This window comes from Chaetodon trifascialis, chromosome 3 (genome assembly GCF_039877785.1).
Source record: "Chaetodon trifascialis isolate fChaTrf1 chromosome 3, fChaTrf1.hap1, whole genome shotgun sequence".
In the NCBI taxonomy this organism is placed as follows: domain Eukaryota; kingdom Metazoa; phylum Chordata; class Actinopteri; order Chaetodontiformes; family Chaetodontidae; genus Chaetodon; species Chaetodon trifascialis.
The window spans coordinates 25,355,968-25,377,669 of NC_092058.1; the positions used below are offsets into that span (position 1 = coordinate 25,355,968).

The 21,702-nt window shown below is 42.7% G+C and overlaps 2 protein-coding genes and 1 non-coding gene across 5 annotated transcripts; all 3 read left to right on the forward strand.

Annotated features, from left to right (window-relative positions):
* Positions 1 to 6,429: 6,429 nt before the first annotated feature.
* Positions 6,430 to 11,441, forward strand: uba3 (ubiquitin-like modifier activating enzyme 3). Of its 3 annotated transcripts, none has more exons than XM_070959716.1 (17): positions 6,430 to 6,469; positions 7,300 to 7,420; positions 7,520 to 7,600; positions 7,704 to 7,786; positions 7,897 to 7,977; positions 8,100 to 8,143; positions 8,546 to 8,610; positions 8,802 to 8,957; positions 9,070 to 9,172; positions 9,293 to 9,406; positions 9,743 to 9,796; positions 9,969 to 10,005; positions 10,099 to 10,180; positions 10,290 to 10,390; positions 10,528 to 10,591; positions 10,717 to 10,771; positions 10,889 to 11,441. In XM_070959716.1, the coding sequence occupies exons 1-17, from the start codon at positions 6,450 to 6,452 to the stop codon at positions 10,975 to 10,977; spliced, it is 1,350 nt and encodes a 449-aa protein (XP_070815817.1). In that variant the 5' UTR covers positions 6,430 to 6,449; the 3' UTR covers positions 10,978 to 11,441. The 3 variants fall into 3 exon arrangements, with proteins under 3 accessions (XP_070815817.1, XP_070815816.1, XP_070815818.1); XM_070959715.1 differs by having other exon boundaries at positions 6,449 to 6,626; XM_070959717.1 differs by lacking the exon at positions 6,430 to 6,469 and adding an exon at positions 7,136 to 7,154.
* Positions 11,442 to 11,777: 336 nt separating this feature from the next.
* On the forward strand, positions 11,778 to 21,671 carry tmf1 (TATA element modulatory factor 1). The gene is made up of 17 exons (XM_070959060.1): positions 11,778 to 12,410; positions 12,508 to 13,889; positions 14,554 to 14,657; positions 15,028 to 15,154; positions 15,304 to 15,409; positions 15,699 to 15,841; positions 16,733 to 16,899; positions 17,235 to 17,391; positions 17,973 to 18,065; positions 18,190 to 18,346; positions 18,464 to 18,656; positions 19,616 to 19,685; positions 19,761 to 19,853; positions 19,988 to 20,110; positions 20,217 to 20,375; positions 20,709 to 20,834; positions 20,957 to 21,671. Exons 1-17 carry the CDS (start codon positions 12,275 to 12,277, stop codon positions 21,095 to 21,097), a joined length of 3,477 nt encoding a protein of 1,158 aa, XP_070815161.1. The 5' UTR covers positions 11,778 to 12,274; the 3' UTR covers positions 21,098 to 21,671.
* trnar-acg (transfer RNA arginine (anticodon ACG)) lies at positions 19,230 to 19,302 on the forward strand. Its single transcript has one exon. It is a non-coding gene; the product is annotated as a tRNA-Arg (tRNA).
* Positions 21,672 to 21,702: the final 31 nt, after the last annotated feature.

A 21,702-nucleotide genomic window follows, 5' to 3' on the forward strand; every position in this document is an offset into this window, starting at 1 on the left:
TGAGCTGCAATATTCTTGTCATGCTGCTCATTTGAGTGAGAAACTGAAACAGACTCAACTGCCTCCACTGCTCAGAGACGTTAACAAGCAAACTGTCACATCAGACCGTCATTAAGGTTCTTTAATCTGGTGATAAATTCCAAAGTGCATTCATGCATTAAATTATGAGTCTTTATGCAGACTGTATGCAGATGTATAGTCACCATAAAGATTAAAAGTCAAGAGGAAAACACAAATGAATCATTTTATGTTTCATTAACGTGTGTTATGTCAACATGAGTAATATTGTACATATTGTTCCTTCAGCTAACAGTTGGTGCAGTTATCATTATGGTCTGGCACCTTGCATAAGTCAAAGTGAAAAAGCAGTGTAAATAACACTCTTTTCATTATGTGATATCGTCGATCTGAGATGCCATGAGTGCATATAAAAATGACTTACTGTTTCAGTGGACGGGACAGCTAAATCTTGCCAGAGAGAACTAGAGTACAACAAGGCTAAAACACATTTTAAAGCACGCTGTTGGAATCAAGCTGCTCTGACAGAAGAGCGTGTTTTCTTGTAGCTGTCACTTTTACAATACAAATCTCACAGGCAACTGAACTCCAAGGGCTGCCAAGCTGTCAGGTGCACTGCTGTTTATACTTTAGTGGAGAAGTGAAAGATTTTAAGATGCTATATCTCCCGTGTCATAAGCATATCTCCCATTATGCTTATGACACGTAAACATCTGAGTCCACTGACAGAGGAAATAAGTTGCTAGCGGTATCTGTAGTCCTATCACTGGTTCAGAGCCCCAGCCATCCAAGCCTCCAGCCTCTCTCCCCAGTCACGTTCTCAGTGGAGAGGAAGGATATACCCCACTTCCTAAAGCTCCACCCTGCCCCATGCTCTGCAGAGGAAAGAGGAGAACATAAAATGCAGGCCTGAGGAACCCCCTGGGGCTTAAACCTTAGGGTGGGAACAGCACAGACAGCTTTTCTATCAGAAATCCTGGCTGTTGATATGGCATGGCAAGGTGTGGGACTGACCTAATTAAGATTGAGCACAAACTACCACAAATAAAAAGGTCAAAGGTAATTTTTGAAACAATGTGTCTACGTTGAACAAATGAGATCAGCAGTGAGTTGGCAGGGATGCGCCGATCTGACTATTTATGTCCTGACACTGATACTAATGCCTGGACTCTAACAGCCTGTGCCCAATACTGAAACCAGTGTTTAATTAATAAGCTGTACGCCTCACTGTGTGGAAGAGACTGGAATCTTCTTCTCATGTAAGGCAAAATCATACTTCTTTAATTTTGTAAAACAAAAATGTAGCAAATAAATACATAGAAACATAGATAGTGAATTGTTATTTATTAGAATAGTGGCATCCAATACCAGATCGGCCCATGGTCACTGATACCCCATCCAGCTGTTTGAGTCCGTATCGGACTGATAGCCGATATCAGTATTGGTATTGGTACATCTCTAATCAATGGGAGGTTTTGATGACTGTTACAGGGGCAGGAATGAAAAATAGACACGGGGTGATGGTTTTTCGCCCTGAGCTGACATCAGAGCGACAGTATTTGGGCTGACAAAGAGCTCCTGGATAAAACACACCACACAATAAAACTTCAGAAAAAGGGAGCTCCCCTTTGATTGGTACCTTCTCTGCCACAGTTGCATCGTACTTGGATGGAAAATCCAAATCTTTTTTAATCTGTTGTTTGCCACTTCAATTCTAGGTGTGTTTCACTCCTGTGAGGAAATTCTTGGGTGACTGCTAACAGGCTGGATGTTGTCTCTGCAGTGCACAATACCTCTTTTTAGCAAGAAGGGGACAATAGTGACGAAGGAAAAGTAGGAATGGCAGTGCAGGAAGCGTGCTGAGGAGGACAGGAAATAGGAAGCACAAGCAGGAATAAACGCTGTTGAAATAGCCGGAGAGAAATTTCCGTTCCACTGTCTTAAGGTTCTCCTGCAAGTAATTCCTCTGCTGTCCTTGAAAGACACAGACAGCAAGCCTGTCCCAAAGATGAGATCTGATCGACGGAATATATCAGGCCTTATATTAACACCATACTGATACAAATCAGCGTAATGTGGACATGGGTCCCTTCTATTGTTTGTTTTCTGACATGTGACCGGCCTGAGCAGTTTATGTAGCCAGTCCTTGTTGTGATGTTCTTGGTGGCTACAAGAACAAATCCATTGGTGCAGGAACTCAAGGTGTCAACACACATAATGAAAGTGAAAGGAATAGCTTGATATTCTACTCTTTGTTGGCCAGAGTTAGAGCAGAAGGTTTATACCATTGTCATGTCTGCATGCCAAATATGTTAACTTAGCTTAGCACAAAGACTGGAAACAGGTCTGGCTCTGTTCAAAAGTTAAAACATCCACCACCACAACCTAAAAAGTCACTAATTCACACACTGTATCATATCTGACAGCTGTTTCCCCTGCTTCCCGTCTTTATGCTAAGCTATGCTAATTACCTGCTGGATGTAGCTTCATATTTACCAAACAGACACGAGAGTGGTATCAATTTTTCTCAACTAACTTCTGGCAAGAGAGCGAATGGGAAATACGCCCCAAAAGAATGAACTATTACTTTAATCTTGACAGCAGATGATGTAAATTAAAACCAGATGTGTATTTTCATCATCGTCTTTGTTGGCACTGTGATTTGGCATCTTACTGTAGTTTGTTTTTTCTTACTCAGCTTTTTGCCCTGCATGTGTCCATATCTATCTCTCTATCTCTCTGTCTTAAAGTCAAATGAGACTAAATGCAGGATTGACACTAACTATTGCAGTGGCTCCTTTCAATAGCCTTTGAGCTACATATCATGTAGTGTAGTGGGGCCAGTTGCTTCAAAGTCACCACGTAATCAACACTTTTTGGTCCAAGTCTTCAGCTTTTTTCCTCCATCTTAGAAATGATTGTTAGGGAACAAACAGCAGGAAAAAAAAGCTATGTGCAGCAAGATCACGGCAAGTCCTCCACCCCTGCAGGCAGGAAGCGCCGAGCACAAATCGTCTGTGGGGCTCTGCCCATCAGAAACAGGAAGAACAAAGTGCAAACCAGCACACCCCTCATGCTTGGAAGATGAATTGTGTTGTTGAACACCTTGGTGATGTTGCAACGACCCCATGTACTGTAAGATCTGGTCCAGCCTCTTCACTTAGGGACATGTCACAATGGTGACATCGGCAGTGGAACCTAGAACTTGTACTACAAGTAGCAATGTGGAAAAAAATACTTTAAGGGATGTTAATGATCAATGAGGAAATAAACAAAACCTGATTTTTGCCCATTATCAGTGATTGTTTTTGACTTGAAATAAACACATTGTACATTGACTCGCTAGTCCTCCTGCTATCTGCTGTCTTTCCTCTGCTTCAGCCAAACTAAAGAGACCAAGACAAACCAAAAGCCACAGCCCCGAACCATCAAACACAGCATGGGTGCATTTTCACTGCAAAGATCTATTTATAGAGCTTATTGGCAATAGCGAATATCCACTCCAGGCAATTTCAGATTAAGGCAAACACATCCATCACATATAAAATAATTTAATAAATGCCTCACGTGCAACACATTTCCTGCTTTAATACACAAAAGGTGATCAGAGGGGTGTGTTTCTTTTCCTAGGAATCTATTCAAACAGGCTTGGGAAGCATTTAGATGCACACATCAGAATACAGTGTAATAAAATATTAAGATAACAGAAGAGTGTGTGCACTCATGCACACACATTCGCACATATTGGTATCATACTGCAAGACAACACTGTTTTGTTGAGTGTATATATAGAGTCTAATTACATTGTGAGCCGTGGCGATAAATCACTGGAGTCTTAATCAAAGCACTACAACAGAGAGAGTCATCAATCACTTACTACAGCACAACACAACATCAGCCTGTAGCTTCTCCTTGTCCTCTGGCTGGCAGCCCCGCTCGTGCCTAACGTGGGACACATCGCTGTGACACATCATTAGCACAATCAACACCACTTTGGACGTCCTGACGGAAAGCCATCAAATGGCAAATGGATATGAAGATATATGGGGCCATAAAGCTGACAAACCCTGATTCCCATGTCAGTGTGTGTAAAGGAAATCTGCATTGGAAAGACAGGAATTTCTTCTCTGTTTTGTGAAAAACTGGAGAGCCAGATGGGGAAAGACAGCACCTCTGAGGGTTTTTTTCCAAGGAAAGTGTCAGAGTAGTGATGGACAGTTATGATCAGGTATTTCATTCAATTCTGAACTCTTCAGTCTCTGCATGGACGTGTTAACTGTAGTTGGCTGTGATGGATAGCAGAGAGCTGGGTCACCTCAAAGGCACAGTAGTGACATTCAGAATGTCACTGCTTAAGGTGGAGAAATGACGGATGGCATTTCAATGGAATCTATAAAAATGTGCCACCACTGGAAGATGTTTTGACTTCTGGTCTCTGCTGCCCTACTTTAGATCCAGTGTGATTTAAACAGTGCTTTAAAGACCTTCAAAAAAAAGAAGAAGAAAATGCTGGAGGCAAAACCAAAAGAGGAGACATTGCTTCAACCTGAAGATCTGTGCATAATCAGCTGCCCAAGAGCAAGAATCCCACAGCGATGGTCCTCATTCATAATATAATTCTGTCTTCCATGTTTTTCCATGAAATTTCATCACATTTCCCTGTTTCACATGAGAGCATAGCTGAGGTTAAATGAAAGAGGACAAGACAGTCAGACAGAACAAACAGAGAAAGAGAGAGAGAGAGGAGGCCTGAGATGGCAGGCAGTCAGCTATGAAGGACATGGCCGCAGCAGTTATTTTTAGTTATCAGTTTTCGGAGGCTGTCATTCGGAACATCTCATTAAAAATCAGAAAAAAATCTTGATGCTCCATCAAACCATTCAAATCACTGAAACTAAGAGGAAAAAAGCTCTATGTCCTGCTGTGCATGCTCTCCCTCTTGGTGACACACATACACACACCCGTGCCTGCTTGCACACACACAGAGAGTCATGTTTGCATGATTTTTGGGGACATTATATAGACCAATCTAATTCTAACCTCACCTACCTGTGATTTATATTATGGGGACTTTCATTTTGTACCCACAAGTAAGGTCCCACAATGTGAGTAATACATAGGCACACACACTATCCAATGTCAGTGTCAAATAATTTGAGAGCAGCAGGCTATCAGTACAGAGATTAGGCAGATCTTTGGTGACCTCTGCAAAAGGTATCTACACCACATTTCCTTTAGGGTTTGCAGACAGATGCATGAATTATGTTCATGCGCCCACAGGCATCCATCCAACCATCCATTTTCTATGCCGCTTATCCCTTAAGGGGTCGCGGGGGGGCCGGAGCCTATCTCGGCTGTCAATGGGCGGGAGGCGGGGTACACCCTGGACCGGTCGCCAGCCGATCGCAGGCGCCCACAGGCATGTCTCTTAAAATGCACAGAAGTCCATCCAAGGCACGTTAATCATTCCATAATGAGAGATTGAACACCAAGATTCATTAGTACAATGTGGACACACTAAATCAGATACGTGAGGGAGATGTCCTCATTTTAATGTCATTAAACTTAATAGTAGGATCTCAGTTTTATGTCTTATTCATGCTAAGTGCCTCATGCAGCAATTCCCAAATGAAAGCAACTCAAATCAATAAATCTGCAACACACTTTTGGCAGTTTAGCACAGTTGTTTGGTTCTGATTTCCTCTTATATAATAAAAAGCTGGATTGTCTTTCCAGTAACAGTTTGCATGCAGGCTGACAATTTGACCAATTTCTGTTCTTGAAACAGATTAATTTAACTCAAATGGGCCATTTCTCTCCTCCTGTCTCTCCGTGACTGTTAACTGATTTTTATAGATAATTGCTAAAGTTATAGGGCTGAACCACACAGAGCAGAGTGATTACCAAGTAATTACCAGCAGAGTCAATTATTTAACTCTGCTTGCTATTGTTAAAGCTACTGTTCCTGCATTGTATTCGACAAGTCAAAGTCATATTTCATGAAAGAGTGCCAACACTTGGACATCTGTGCTAAATATACTGTTTGATCATTAAAATTTATAAAAGAAGTACGGTTTGGTATAATCCGCAGTAGGTATTCCCAGTGGTGGGTACGCAGTATATCTGGGCCATAGAAAATAATGGGCAAATGCTGCCACCTGCTGGATCTGTGGTGTACTTGACGCTTACAGTGCTGCATTCCAAACTATCGGAAATATTGCAATCCGGCTAAAACTATATAGGTAATGCCAAGTTAGCTCACATGCATTTTATCTTCTTCGTGCAGCTGGAACGAAACAGCACCCATATTGTTCCCAGATTAAAACCACGTCTAAATGTTTGTTCAAAGGGCCATTTTGTTTTAATATTGCCCGAGGGATGGTATTTACGACTGCTGACTTTGGCATTTGAAGGCAGATAAGTAGCCAAACATGGCGGGCATGGATGAGCCGTAAGTAGCTGCTGAAGAAATAAGAAACACAGTCATTAACTGCCCGAAAGATGCTTTCAAATCTCTATAATCTACGAGAGCACAGCATGAATGAACCTTATTTTATCCCTCTTTTTAGGGAGAAGAAAAGAAGGAGAGTAGTGGAGCTGACTGAGAAGTTAGTGATGAATTGGTAGAACTGTCGGAAGGTTTTGAGGTTACGAGCCAGGAGGAAGGTTAACATTAGCTAGCTGAAGGAGCTAACCTGGTATTGATTGGACAGCTAGGCAGACGCTACGGAGAGAAACACTGACGAGTTGGTCGTGAGAAACTGCAACGTCTTTGCATAAAAGTGAAGTATCATTCACGTCTATGCAAAGTCAGAGATCTTGACTGTAGCTTGTCACTGCTTACATGCTACTTTAGCTGTTTACGCAGCCTAGCACCGCGAGCTGTTCAGGCAGGAGGGGAGCGCGAGATGACCCATAAAATGTCAGAGGGTCAGAAACGCCCACCTGTCAGAAGTTTGTAGGTTTACTACATTTTCACGTTGTTAAATAACAACACGTCACACGATGACAGGGCAGACGTAAAAACAAGTGAATGTTACAGTCCTTAGTTTCTTGAACCTCTTAAACTATCGCATGATCTGCTGTGGCTTGCAAGTAGAGCCCTTACTATGTGAGAGTTCATCACAGTATTGAGTGTAGGTCTTGATTGATATTTTTTTATTTGCTTTTTTGCATAATCTAATGTCAAACCATCCAGTATCATGTTTGCCATCCATCATGAAATACTTAGAGACTAGCAGAGTGGCTACTGATCCTAAATGTACTCATTGTTGTCTTCAGGATGGTGGTTGATGGAGGCAGTGGACTCACCTGTGAGTGGGAGGGGCGATGGAGCCATGTGAAAAAGTTTCTGGAAAGATCGGGGCCCTTCACGCATCCTGACTTTGAACCCAGCACGGAGGTAACTATTACTAGGTGTGGAATGATGTAGGCTTTTGGTCTGTCCTGTGTCAGCATGTATTGCTGCAATGAACAGCGTGTTTGTCACTTCTCATCACAGTCATTGAAGTTCATGTTAGAAACCTGCAAAATCCTGGTCATTGGTGCTGGTGGACTGGGATGTGAGCTGCTGAAAGACCTGGTATGGGCAGTATTATTATGAATATTTAGATGGTGCAATTTGTGCTTTAATGAATGGCCAACACTTTGTTGTTTTATTTATTTATTTTCACGCTGTGGCTCAGGCTCTATCAGGCTTTTGCCACATTCATGTTGTTGACATGGACACCATTGATGTCTCGAACCTGAATCGTCAGTTCCTCTTCAGGTCAGTAGAATTGTAGTGAATTTTATGCCTAATTTCTGTCCCACATAGTCAGTTAATGTCATACTTGGAGCAAGCCGATACGTACTTTTAATGTGTGTAATGTTGACCAGGCACAAAGATGTAGGTCGGCCCAAAGCGGATGTTGCAGCTGACTTTATTAACACCCGCATACCTGGATGCTGTGTAGTCCCGTATCCTTTGGTGTGAATGACTAGATTTCAGATGCTTGAGTTAAATGTTTAAAATTCCCACAGTCTACTCGATTAAAGTGTGAAAAATGTTGCTGGCAGCTTTTCCTAAATGCTTTGTGCAGACATTTTAAGAAAATTCAAGACTTGGATGAAACATTCTACAGACGTAAGTTTTTTCATTCCCAATTTTCCTAATGCCAGGCTGGAAGGAGTGTAGCTTGTCAGTTTGATACACTCACAATACTTTTCACTAGAAATAAACGACTTGAGACCAAAACACACAGACTGAAAAGCCCCTCCAGCAGTGAACACAAGCCAAAAAATCATTTGGAACTTGCCTGTTATTTTGACAAACACTGGTTCCATGACTAAAATGCCACTTCACCGCACTCCATTCCCACTTAGCACCGATCACTTAGCCACTGATAACATTTACACCATATTACATTCCATTTTTCTGCTCTGTAATGCACACGTTAGGTTTTTCATCATGGCTGTGTGTTACGCGCCCACTGCTTGGACTGTGTCATTATCAGAGATATAAATCCATCTTTCTGTTTTCATCTAGAGTTCCATATAATTGTTTGTGGACTAGACTCTATAATTGCGAGGAGGTGGATGAATGGTATGCTGGTAGGTTATTAATTCATTATTTATTAAAATTCGTCTTCACTGCACTCTTTGTCATCGTCCGTCTTTCTCAGTATTGCAGCCAACTGGTTTTGTTTGAGAAATACTTGCATTTAAAAACAGCAAAGCTGTAAGATGTTGTGCTGAAAGGAACATTTTACATAATCACACGCAACTCCTGTCTTTCTGTGCAGCTGTCTTTGCTGGTGTATGAGGATGGTGTCTTGGACCCAAGTTCCATCATTCCTTTAATTGACGGTGGGACTGAAGGCTTTAAAGGCAACGTCAGAGTCATTCTCCCCGGCATGACCGCCTGCATCGACTGCACCCTTGAGCTTTACCCTCCTCAGGTGAGGTAGCTTTTTAAAAAAAATAAAATAATGTTTACAACCACAACTTACTGGCCTTACAGAAACAGTTCCTGGTCAGCGTGTGGTTCTTAAAATCCATCTGTCTTTATAGGTCAACTTCCCCATGTGCACAATAGCCTCCATGCCTCGTTTGCCTGAACATTGCATTGAGTACGTCCGGATGCTGCTGTGGCCCAAAGAGTCACCCTTCGGAGGTATGAAATCACACTGCAGTTACTATTATTTCTGTTGAGGGGTTATTTGTAATGACTTGCAAACCTTTCCAAACAAATAAACTTAAATTATTGTTAATCTCTTGTTTGTGTGTGGATTAGATGGTGTGGACCTCGATGGGGACGACCCAGAGCACATCCAGTGGGTGTACCAGAGATCTCTGGAGAGGGCAGCAGAGTTCAACATAACAGGAGTCACATACAGACTAACCCAGGGTGAGCACACAAAGCACATCCATCTGTCACCACCAGAGCACAGCTAAATTTCTTGCAGCTCTGCTGGGAGACGAGCCAAAGTACATAAAACATAGCGAGCTGTTGCTGCCCTACTGAGGACGGAAGTTTGGTATCTTAGTGTGTGTCTCTACAGTACTGTTTCTCTTTGTGCAAGACAAATGGTAAAATAACAACAAGCCAAGGTGTTTGCTTGTTGTTATTTTACATTTTTTAACATATTTTCTTTTGGATTGGCAGATTTGTATTGCTTTTTTTCTTTGTCCATTTTTAGAAGTAAACAAAATATATTTTCTATATCCTATGTAAATGTTGCAGGTGTTGTAAAGAGGATAATTCCAGCTGTAGCGTCAACAAATGCCGTCATAGCTGGTGAGTAGCTAAATGTGAAGGTGCGCAGACCTGGACTGACGCCTTTATGAAATACTGTATGCCCTGCCATATGAGAGCTGATTATCTCCAAGCAGTACTGAGCATATTGACTTCTGTGTTAACAGCCTTGTCTACCTGGACATAACAGTTTTTTCTGTTTCATTTGACGCAGCTGCTTGTGCAACCGAGGTTTTCAAAATAGCATCAAGGTGAGTTTGCAGGTTCTGCTTTGCAGCCATACACACAAAGTGAACATCTGTGCACTTCACCGTTTCTCATGATATGACCATTTGCATCTGCAGTGCCTCTCTACCTCTCAGTAACTACATGGTCTTCAATGATGTTGACGGCCTGTACACTTACACTTTTGAAGCAGAACGGAAGGTTTGTCCCTGAATTTCATTGACCAGGTCATTGCTTACCGTCAGTTTAGTTTTCCACAGTGATGAAATGCCCTTTTTGTAAAACATCCTTACGTTCACTTCCGATGCAGGAAAACTGTTCAGCCTGCAGCCAAGTACCTCTGGACTTGCACTTTTCTTCATCTTCTAAACTCCAGGAGGTGTTGGACTACCTGACTGAGAGTGCCTCCCTGTAGGTTGAGCTGCCTGATCTTGATTCATCAGTAGTTACGCCACTATAATTAAGTTCTGCATATGGTGTTATTTGTTTGCTGTTGGATTTTTAATAGCGCATTGTCTTTAATAACCAAACATAATGTGTTTTTTCAGACAAATGAAATCACCTGCTATAACAGCAACGGTGGAAGGAAAGAACAAAACATTATATTTACAGGTAATTAACCTCTGGTTGCGCACTGTTGTGTTTTCTCTCTCACGGTGACGCCTGTGTCCTGATGAAACAGGCACTTGTGCAATTTTTGGCTTGGGCTGACATTCAGTTGGTATTTTGTTTTCCAGTCTGTCGTTTCAATTGAACAGAGGACACGGCCAAATCTGTCCAGAACGCTGAAGGGTGGGGTGCTTTATTTACAGAACATTTTCACTAGAAATGACACTGCCTACACTCTGAATTTGTCAGATGAATACACTGTGAATATGCTGACTCACTAATGAACATGTTTTTTTCCAGAGCTGGGGCTGGCTGACGGGCAGGAGCTCGCTGTAGCTGATGTCACCACACCCCAGACCATGTTGTTCAGACTCTGCTTTACCTCATAGGATGAACTCAGGAACTCCCCCAACCAGTTGTTACTCTGGTTTCTTGGTCAACCATTCTGCACTTAATGCAGATACATAATATTTAAAATGGCCTAAAAACTGGAACAGTTTACAGTCTATTCAGTCACAGTGTAAATGAGTGTGGCTAATTTAATCGTTTTAGTGTACTTATTGACTAAAGTTAATGTTTTCAACTGAAGAGCCAAATCGTACTTCAAAAGCTGTCATCATGTTTTGGTGATACATTGTCTAAAAGATTTCTGCATTATGTTATCTGCACTACAACCTAAAATGTGCTCTGTGCAAAGAGACAAACATTTGTTATGGAAAAGATTATTATGTACTTGTTGTTTTGCATATTTATTTATTCCAACACAGTTTTTTTGAGTTGCAGTAACCACTGAAGTGGTAATCAGCAGACACTGATAATGATGTGTGAACTGGAATAAAATGTTTTTCATATAAAGTTTCTGTTTTCTTTACATGTACATTTGTGAAGGTGAAATAATAATTTTATTTTGTAGGATTGAGAGACCTTAGTGTATTTGATCCACTTTGCTTTAGAAGCCATTTGTTGACATGTATCAATAGACAGCAGTTCATTTTCACGCATCATTTAAAACAACAAAGGCTCCCAAACGAAAATACATAGATGCAATAATACGAGCGTACTGGAGCTGTGTTGACACCGACAGTCCTATGACTGTGAGGTTAAGATTAAAAACGCAGGCTTGTGTGTGTCGGAGGATCTTCTGCTGACGACGTTACCGACTCTCAGCCCGGTCAGACCGGATCATGACGTCATGGTGCTACGTGGAAAGGAAGTCGCGAGGAGGCTAACGCTAGCTGAGCTACAAGTTGAGAGCGACCAAAACAAACGATGACGGCCGAGCAAAGGAGCCGAAAAAAGCATGGAATAACCATGGAGATGCTTTCGCTTTGCTTGCTGTAGGGTTCTAGATACTGGTTTAGAGATACCTGCATTTCTACATGACTGATTTTGAGTGTCAGTTAGCCAGTTTGAGCTGTAGGTAAACTCGATCTGGGATTGATGCTTTTCCTGTACACTAACGTTATGCGTTGGCTAACTCATAGCTTTGCTAACTAGCTAAGTGTTAGCTAGCTGTCCACAAACCTTTCCTGGACAGAACAATACTTGAAATTGCGAAAACTGCTCGCAGCACGTTGTCATTAATAACGACAAATGCAGCGTCAGTTAAAGTGACTGTGCGTCATGCGGAACATCCGTGTCAACAATTTCTGAACTTGATGTTAGCTAGTTAGCCTAATAGTCAAAATGAGTTGGTTCAACGCATCTCATCTGTCCAGCTTCGCTAAACAAGCTTTAACATCAGCTCAGAAGTCAATCGATCGAGTTCTCGACATCAAAGAAGAGGGCCAATGGGGTGACACAGCTGTTATGCCCTATGATGGTAAGTCATGTACCACAGGATGGCTAACAGCTTGCTAATGTTGTCACATGCAAATGTCGGATAAGTGTTATAACTTGTACAATTTCCTTTCTGCCAGATGTTACATTACCTGGAAAGCTGTCATTAAGTGGAGGGTGGGGAATGACGCAGTGGGAAGCACCCCCTGAAGAAAAGACGACCACCCCTCCTCCATCGTCTGAGGCCATCACTACACCTGTCACCCGCACAGTTGTGGATGAATCTGAAAACTTTTTCAGTGCCTTTTTGTCCTCTGGCGACATGCAAGGTGTCACCAAAAGCCAGGTAGTGTCTGTACCCCCGACTAAGTCTAAAAGGCGGCCTCAGGAGAAGGAAAAGAAAAACAAAGAAGCAGTGGTCCAAAAAGACGTGGAGACTCAAAATGACACGAGTCATGAGAGTCAGACAGTTGCTGAGAGCCAGTCCCTGGAGCCCGAGTCCTCCCCGGCAGCCCCTTGTGCAGACACTGTCCTCCTGGAGCCGGTTTCTCCTGCTGTGGCTTCTTCCGATGATCTTCCTTGTAGCCCTGACAGCGAAACGAGCACTGTGAAAACAGATGTTGGCTCAACACTTTCTGTAGACTCAAAACCGGAGCAGTCACACACTCCATCAGAGCACCAAGTTGAACAGGATACCACAGATTCTGCTGAACCTTCTGCTGCCACTTCTGAACCCAAGAGCTCTACCCCTTCTGATCCTTCACCCTCCCCTGCCTCTAAGGAAGTGCTCATAGAGCATAAAGACTCAAAGGTGGAGGACCGTCAAAATGATACCCCCTCTCCTCCAGTCAGCGCTTTTTCCTCAGGAACCTCTACCACCAGTGACATTGAAGTGCTGGACCATGAGTCTGTATTGAGTGAGAGCTCAGCCAGCTCCAGACAAGAAACCGGGGAGGGCAAGGCTGGCCTTCACCTGATGCAGGGCTCCTTCCAGCTTCTCACTGCCTCCACTTGTGGAGATTTCCCCCGTCTGGATGACTATTCCAAACTCACAGAGAGCTGCGGTTCCTCCTCAGATGCGTTTGAGCGCATAGATTCGTTCAGTGTGCAGTCACTGGATAGCCGGAGCGTCAGCGAGGTTAACTCAGATGATGAGATCCCTGGCAGTCGGACTCTAGCGTCTGTCACTGCGGGCCCTGCTCCTTTAACAGTGTCATCAGCTGTGTGCCAGAAGCAGGAAGATGGAGTGGTTGAGAAGGTCGAAGAAGAGGAGGAGGAGGAGGAGGAAGAGGGCTTTACTGAAACAATGCGGGAGCAGTCGCTGGATGAGATGGAGGAGAGTGGACGGAGTGCGACGCCTGTTAATAGTGAGCAGCCTGAAGAGTTGATGGAACAGGAGCAGGGTTTTGAGGCTAATGTCACTCTGTGCGATCTCACCTCCAAAGCTGAAGAACAGATCATTCCACCAATCACAGAAGAGATGAAAAGTTTCTCAACAGTTCAGATTTTGGAGCTTCAGAAGGTAGCAATTGGTTTTGTATATCTTGTGTAGCTGATAGCATCAACTGTAAAGATTTGTTTCATGTACACATGTGTATGTGTGTTTAAAATGTCAAAATCAACTGCGTGGATCATGTGAATACAAAAGAGTTTATTGTTCAGCTTCAGAACACCCTAACCCAGTATAATAAGGATACTAGTTCTAAATGATTTGTGTATATCGTACCATACAGAAATCTCAAACTGCTCTGACAAGTAAAGCTGTTAATCTGAGCGCTCAAAACAACATTTCAGCAAATTGTTTAAACCAGCTCTGTGTTTTATGCAAAACAGAAGTAAATGGCTTAGCTAGGCTGTCATGTCATATTTCCATATTGTCTTGCAAGACCTTCCACACGCGTTGTCCAGAGCAGCACTGTGTTTTTCCTGTCTAACAGCTTTAATGCCAACTTTTCCATGTGGTTGAGGACCTTTGAACACTAGTGTATTTTAAAATATCTGCCAATGCATAGAAACGTTTGGTCACCAATCAGTATTTCCCCTGTAATTGACAGAATTTGTTACACTTGAGGAAAAATGCAACGCTATATGTAAACACTACCATACTGCTTTCCTTAAGAGTAAGTTTCATGTTTTTAGGCTTTCCTGTACAACTGCTGTGGTAAAGTGCTGTGGACTTCTTGTAGGTTATTGATGAGCTGTCAGGCCGCCTTGAGAAGAGAGAGTCTCAGCTGCTGACAGTCAGCAAAGACAAGGCCAGACTGGAGGAGGAGTGTGACAATCTCAAAGAGTGAGTATATGGCGCACACACACACCTTGGTCACGATGGCACTGTAAATAATGTTGATAAAAGCTGTTTTGTCCTTGCTGATATCGAGGTCAGAGAAGGCAACATGGTGTCACTGTATTATGTTGCTTCTATGAAACTACCGAATGCCACAAATTAGTTGGACTCTAAGGCTGCTAAAGTGTTTTAAATAGTCTGTCTTTGTATATCTGTATGCTATTATTCTAACTACACCATTAAGATACAGATACAGTTAGTCACTCAGGTGGTGAATTTGGTGAATACGTAAAATAATCTTCTTGTGCCATCTTGGCTTTGAGGCTGTATAGATTTAAACAGCGAGCTCTTACACTAATGACTGTTCATCCTCCAGTGAAGTGGTGAGCCTGAAGGAGGAGAGCTCCACTGTTCAGTCCCTGAAGGACGAGTTCACCCAGCGCATCGCCGATGCAGAGAGGAAGGCTCAGCTGGCCTGTAAAGAAAGAGACATCGCCAAGAAGGTAACTCACATATTAGCGATCTGAGCCTCTACTTCTACTGTTAAGTATATATTTACTCTACTGCGTTACCCATATTTATCTGCTCCGATGGTGAAATCCAAAATCTGACATGTCCAAAGTGTCAAAGATGACATTTTTCTGTGCCACAGGAAATAAAGGGCTTGCGAGAAGAGCTTTCTACACGCCTTAACTCCAGTGATACGATGGAGATCATCAGAGAGAAGGAGGAGCAGATCCGAGGCCTGCTGGAAGAAGGTAATATTAATTGTAGCAGACTATTCTTCTTCCCCTTGGGAGAGGCTTTTCAGGTGAGAAACAGTTTAAAATGAAGGTGCTTTTCCTCTGCCCAGCTTCTTAAGAAGTAGCACATCAGGAGATGATTGAAGAGTCAGCATGATTTAGGAGTTCTAGCAAATGATTCATTCGGGCTCAACAAATCATGCATACTTCCATCTTTATGGAGTCGAGCGTGGATGCTGCTGTAGACGTGCTTTTTAACTGTACCTACGTCGGCTGAGCGGGTGTCCATTTCTGTCACTTTTAGGTGAAAAGCTGTCCAAGCAGCAGCTGCAGCACAGCAACATCATCAAGAAACTGCGTGTGAAGGAGAAGGAGAGCGACGCCAAGATCGCCAAGCAGCAGAAGAAGATCAAGGAGCAGGAGGAGGAGCTCAGGCAACTGCAGCAGGTCACACTGTATTACATAATATCAATTTTGCGACAAAGGGACTTCGCAAAATTTTAGCTCAGTTGCCTTTTTTGGATTTTGATTATTTTAGTGTTGTTTGACCTGAAATTTCAAGCTTGATTTTAAATTCACTTTGTGTATCCTCTTACTATGATAAACAATGTTTTGATGGAGACATTGTTAGAAGTGGTTGTAGTGTTCAGTTTCAGGGTATTCTTTTTACAGCCAGGCTAACTCCAGTCACTCACTGAAACTGAGACTTAGATTTGCTTGTTTCTGTGAGCAGCATTGGATTAGGACTGCATTAGGAAGTGAGGCTCACCAGTCAGGGTTTGGTGTTATGTTTGACTTTTTTTTTTTTTTGCTTTTCTTTTGAAAGGGCAGGATTTAATCTCACCAGGTTGATAAAAACAATGGTTTGCAAACTGACGTGTTAATGCACAGCTCAGAGCTATATTATTGCTGCTAATGCTAGTTTTCTTAAGGATTTTGGTAGACTCGCAGGTTTAACATGATGATGGGTGAAATCGATTGGGTCATGTCCAAGTCTGTAGTCTATGGTGTGGAACGCCCTGTGTCACAAATAAAATATGAACAATGTCTGAATAACATATCTTTAGAAATAGGACAAAAACATAGCTAAATGCTTGGTTCTCTTACAGTGTGGCATATTGTTCAGGGAAGCTGAATGATATGGGGCCTTATTAAATGTTGTTTATCCGTGCCCTTGTTATTGATTTACCACATTTCACAACTGTTATCTCTTCCATCTTCCATCATAAACCTTTGCAAAACATGATTTCATTCCCCCCCCCTTACTTTTCATGATTGTAATGTAATAACTATCTTTCATATAATGACAACAATCCTGTCCATGTTTTATGTGTTTAGGTTCTAGATGGGAAGGAGGAGGTGGAGAAACAGCACAGGGACAACATCAAGAAGCTGAACGGTGTGGTGGAGCGGCAGGAGAAGGAACTGAGCAGGCTGCAGACGGACGACGAGGAGCTGCAGGAGAAGAACCGGAGCCTGCAGGCTGCTCTGGACAGCTCTTATAAGTAAACACTGACACACCCTGCTACTGAGCTGTATAAATCCAACCCTACGAGCCAGCTGTTGTACTGTAGCACACATTTCATTTTGTTTGACAGAGTATAGAGTGCAGGCTAAGTGTTTGGAAAGTGACATATTTATTGTGTGGTACTCCAGTTTGTTGGATTTGAAATGATGCATTAAAAGCGAACGTGTTGACCTCTATCTTTAATTTGAGGGTGTTTTCATCTACACTGGCATAGGAACTGTAAGCATTTGTATATGTAGTCCATCAGTTTTTAGGGGACAGCTGTCATAGGCTCATGGTGATGATGGTCTAATTCTACATCTCTGTTGTCAGGGAGCTGGCAGAACTTCACAAGGCGAACGCCAGCAGAGCCAGCGAGGCCGAAGAGGCGGCTCTTAACCGGGACACGCAGGCCAAGGAGCAGCTGAGCCTGGCTCTTGAAAAGGCCCAGGAGGAGGCCAGGATTCAACAGGAGGCCCTGGCTGATCAGGTAACATGGCCTCACGCTGTAAACAAGCACCATGGAACAATTTGTTTGCTATGCATGTCAGCAAAGCGTAGGAGGCTCATCAGTCAGAAGCACACCTCTCATATTTAAATGTTAAGTGTACACTGTGGGTGGCTTTAGTGCAGCCTCAATAAACCTCAATCTTTAAATGGGAGTCAGTGGTGCAGCTAATATTTTCACCATATTTTTATTTCTGCAGTGCAGGGGGTGCTTACTCAGGCATGCAGTGACGTTGTGTGATTCTTTCACTGTAATCAGACTTTATTCAGCAGCACCTGCTTTCAAGCATCACCAGGGCAGGACGATGTAGTGAATCTTTACAGCATATTCTTGCTAATTTAGTTGGAGATACTACATAAAAGATGCTACAAGAAATAGCCAGGTAACAATGTCAATTTAACAGTGACGTGAATGTTTTCTGTGTACACATTCATTTAATTTAAACATACATGAAAGTAAGCCAGTTTGTAATGTATCATTCCACCATTTTCAGCACTCGATGTTCGTTGAATCACTGCCAGGTTTCACAGGACGTCCTTTGTTAACTCTAATGTTGTGTACAGGTGGCTGACCTGAGACTGGCTCTGCAGAGGGCTGAGCAACAGCAAGCAAGGAAAGAAGATTATTTGAGGGAGGAGATCAGTGAGCTGCAGCAGGTAACATAATGTTCTGGCTCGAAGGTGTCCTACAAAGTTGGTTCCCCTTGACAAGAGGCAAAAATAACCATCATTTCAACAGGGACGGGATTTATTGAAGGCATTTTCTTGTCATCTTCCACAGAGGCTTCAGGAGGCAGAGACTCGGAACCAGGAACTCAGTCAGAGTGTCACTTCTGCAACACGGCCCCTACTGCGCCAGATCGAGAATTTACAGGCCTCGCTCGGTGGCCAGACAGCATCCTGGGAAAAACTGGAGAAGAACATCTCTGATAGGCTCGGTAAGAGGCAGGAGTTTAACTGCACGTGTAAAACGTTCATCAAAACACAGCGTTGTGCAAAGTCAACAAAAGCTTTACATCTGCTCTCCCTTTTAATCCTCGTTTTCTTTCCATCAGCGGATGCCCAGGCACAACTGGCTGTTGCTGTGGAGAAGGAGCGATCAGCAACGGAAGAACTGCTGTCCATCAAGTCCCAGCTGGCCTCTCTGGAGTCCCAGAATTCGCTGGTCCGCCAGGAGAAGGCGCGACTCCTGGCACAGCTGGATGCCGAGAAGAACAAGAGAGAGAAGCTGGAGGATGAGAGCAGCAGGTAAGAGATTACAACTTAAGCCTGCAGGGTTGAGTGATGCGGTGCACCCAGCTGTCTTTGCTCTTTATTCTCAATGTATTTTTCATGACTAAAATGTATGGGGTTGGATAGATGAATTGATGAGTGAGTTGGTTTAATTTGAACGATGGTATGGCTTTCAAATTGCTACCACTAGAGCATCAAGAAGCTGTGCTGCATGACAAAATGAAGGAGAATCAATAAGCAGTCAATGGCAGACTGAAAGTGTTTTTGTCTTGTCTGCAGTTTGTTTTATTGTTGTCAATCTTTCCATAAACCTTACTTTAAATCCCTGGTGGACAACATAGTAAATGTTCTAAATGCTACCTCCAGAAAGTTGTTGGCATCGTTTTTCTTTGTAGGATAAAACCTACCATTGTTGTCACCACATCTCCTCTTGTAATGCTAATGCTTCCCGGGGAGTGTTTTTGTTTCACAACAAACCCATTTGTGAGTCAGAGTGTGAAGCGGAGGGTGGGGGACACCCCCTCCTGATGGGAGCATTCATGCATGTGTGCACAGTGATGTTTTGTTAGAAGGGCTGACAGTGTAGCTGGGCCAGTGGCGCAATGGATAACGCGTCTGACTACGGATCAGAAGATTCTAGGTTCGACTCCTGGCTGGCTCGGGAAAAGTTTTTGCCTCATGCTAAAAGGTGTAACTGTGTGTATGAGACACTGTGCAGGCATTTTGTGACAAACAAGAAAATATATTGTCTTACTACAATAAAATGTCTCTACAGTCTCTTAACTACATGTGGCTGTAAATAAATGCCATAAATGTGATTATCTAAACTGATGTTGTATTCAGCTCTTGCCTACATAAGGAAACGTGTCTCCTTCATTATATTTCACACCATTATATTGATTTCATTTAATTCTAAGCATACCAGGGGGGTATTTGACTGGCTTTGAGTCATATTTCTTGCTCTCTCAATGCAGGGAGCATGTTGAGCTGGAAAATCTGCGAGGGGAACACATTCGGTTGCTCGAAGATGCTAAGAAAGAAAAGGTACCGTAATTCTTTTTCTCGCTCTTGTTTTGTGAAACAGCTTCCTCACGTGCATCTTTTTGCTTCTTCCACCAGCTGCTGCTGACCAATCAGTTAGAGATGGAGAAGATGAAGGTGGAGCAAGAGAAGAAGAAATGCTACTTAGCACAAGAGGCACTGAAGGAAAAGGTTTAGAAGAATTTTAGAGATTATTAACACCTGATTTTATCCTTAGTCTCTTTGTTTAAGACAAATATCTCAATTTAAGTTGTTCAAATGTTTTCACTTTGCTTTCTAACAGTTGTGAATCCTTTCTCTATCAGGAGCGAAAGGCCATGACCCACTCCGTGGGAGAGCCCCCAGCCTCGTCCACACCCTCCCTGTCCCGCTCCAGCTCCATCAGTGGGGCAGACAATGCTGGTCTGCACACCTCTATTCTTTCCCAGGTACACAGCGGTGAAACATGTCACAACCAAGAATTGAACATAGGTTTGTACATGCTGGGGTTTGTGCAGCTTGACTGGTCCTATGCCTTGTTTGACTCGTCCACAGGATGATTCTTTAGACCATTCACTGAGTACTATGACCATGTCCATGTCTATGAGTGGGACCAACCTGTACGAGGCCGCCAGACTGTCGGGAGGCTCCAGCATCATAGAGAACCTCCAGTCTCAGCTCAAACTCAGAGAAGGAGAGATAGCACAGCTGCAGGTAGCAATTCAGAACAAGCCACTGTCAGGTTGATGATGCTGCTACAGGTCAGCGCCATTTGGCCAAATCTAAAAATAGAGCTGTACCGAATGTTACGAAGCTTCATTCATAACATTGATAATCAAATTCTAAATCAACATTTGATGCTTTACAGCCTTTTTTTGCATGTCTGTTTGTTCTGTTTTAACTCTGTATTCCTGCACAGTTGTGAAAAAAATGTATCAAGAGCAAAATTAACATTTTTATAGTGCAGGAAATTGCTCTTTTTTTCCTAAGAGGCAGCTGAATACCAGTGGTTTATGCTACTCTCATTCGTTCCTCCTGCTGTTGCAGCTTGAGATCTCCAGTCTAGAGAGGAGTCGTTCTGTGATGGCAGAAGAGCTTGTCCGACTCACCAATCAAAATGATGAGATGGAGGAGAAGGTGAAGGAGATCCCCAAGTTGAAAGTCCAACTCAAGGTAAAGCCTGCGTGAGGAAATGGAGGATTCATCGTGACTGTAATTGTTCATAGTCCTCAGTTCCTGTCGAGAGGTACTGTACTTGCAGAGGCTCTTTTAATTTGCGTGGCTGTGCTTTTCAGGACCTGGAGCAGCGTCACAACACCATCCTGCAGATGTATGGAGAGAAGGCTGAGGAGGCAGAGGAGCTGAGACTGGACCTTGAGGACGTGAAGAACATGTACAAAACCCAGATAGATGAACTGCTGCAGAACCAGAAATAAACAGTTTCTATTGCCCTGTGTTACCTCTTGGACACTCACAAACAATTCAGTTGAACTTCATAGCCACACGTGCATTCACAGAGAAAGATCGGGCAGAGTTTAATCGCTAAAGAAAATTCATTTATCTTATTTAAATTCATTCTTACATGTTCTATTTAAGTGGGGTATTGGGATCATGCATAACATACAATGCATTATTACAGAACCAGTATGAAGGATAGCCACAGTTTGTGATTCGGGTGTCTATTTGAAATCTTTTGGACTTCCAGTAGTGCAAGAATAATTTCTCATGATCGAACCTGTCTCTTAGCATTGTATAGACAGTTTATAACTGTAGGAGATGGTGAAGGTTGTTTTGCACTTTACAAATTCCTCCTTATTTCTTAATGCATTACAGAATTGATGGACTATATAAAAAAATATTGTACAGAGAAATTTATGTATTGTTCTTATCTCCTTACAAATCACAGAATGTAGCGTAGACCTGAGAGTAGTTTGTGACTGAAATCCTGAAGATTGGATGTTAAATCGTATAAATATGTAAATGAATAAACATTTATTTGGGTGGTGGAAAGTACAGTGATTCTTAATTTGATTTGTGTAGT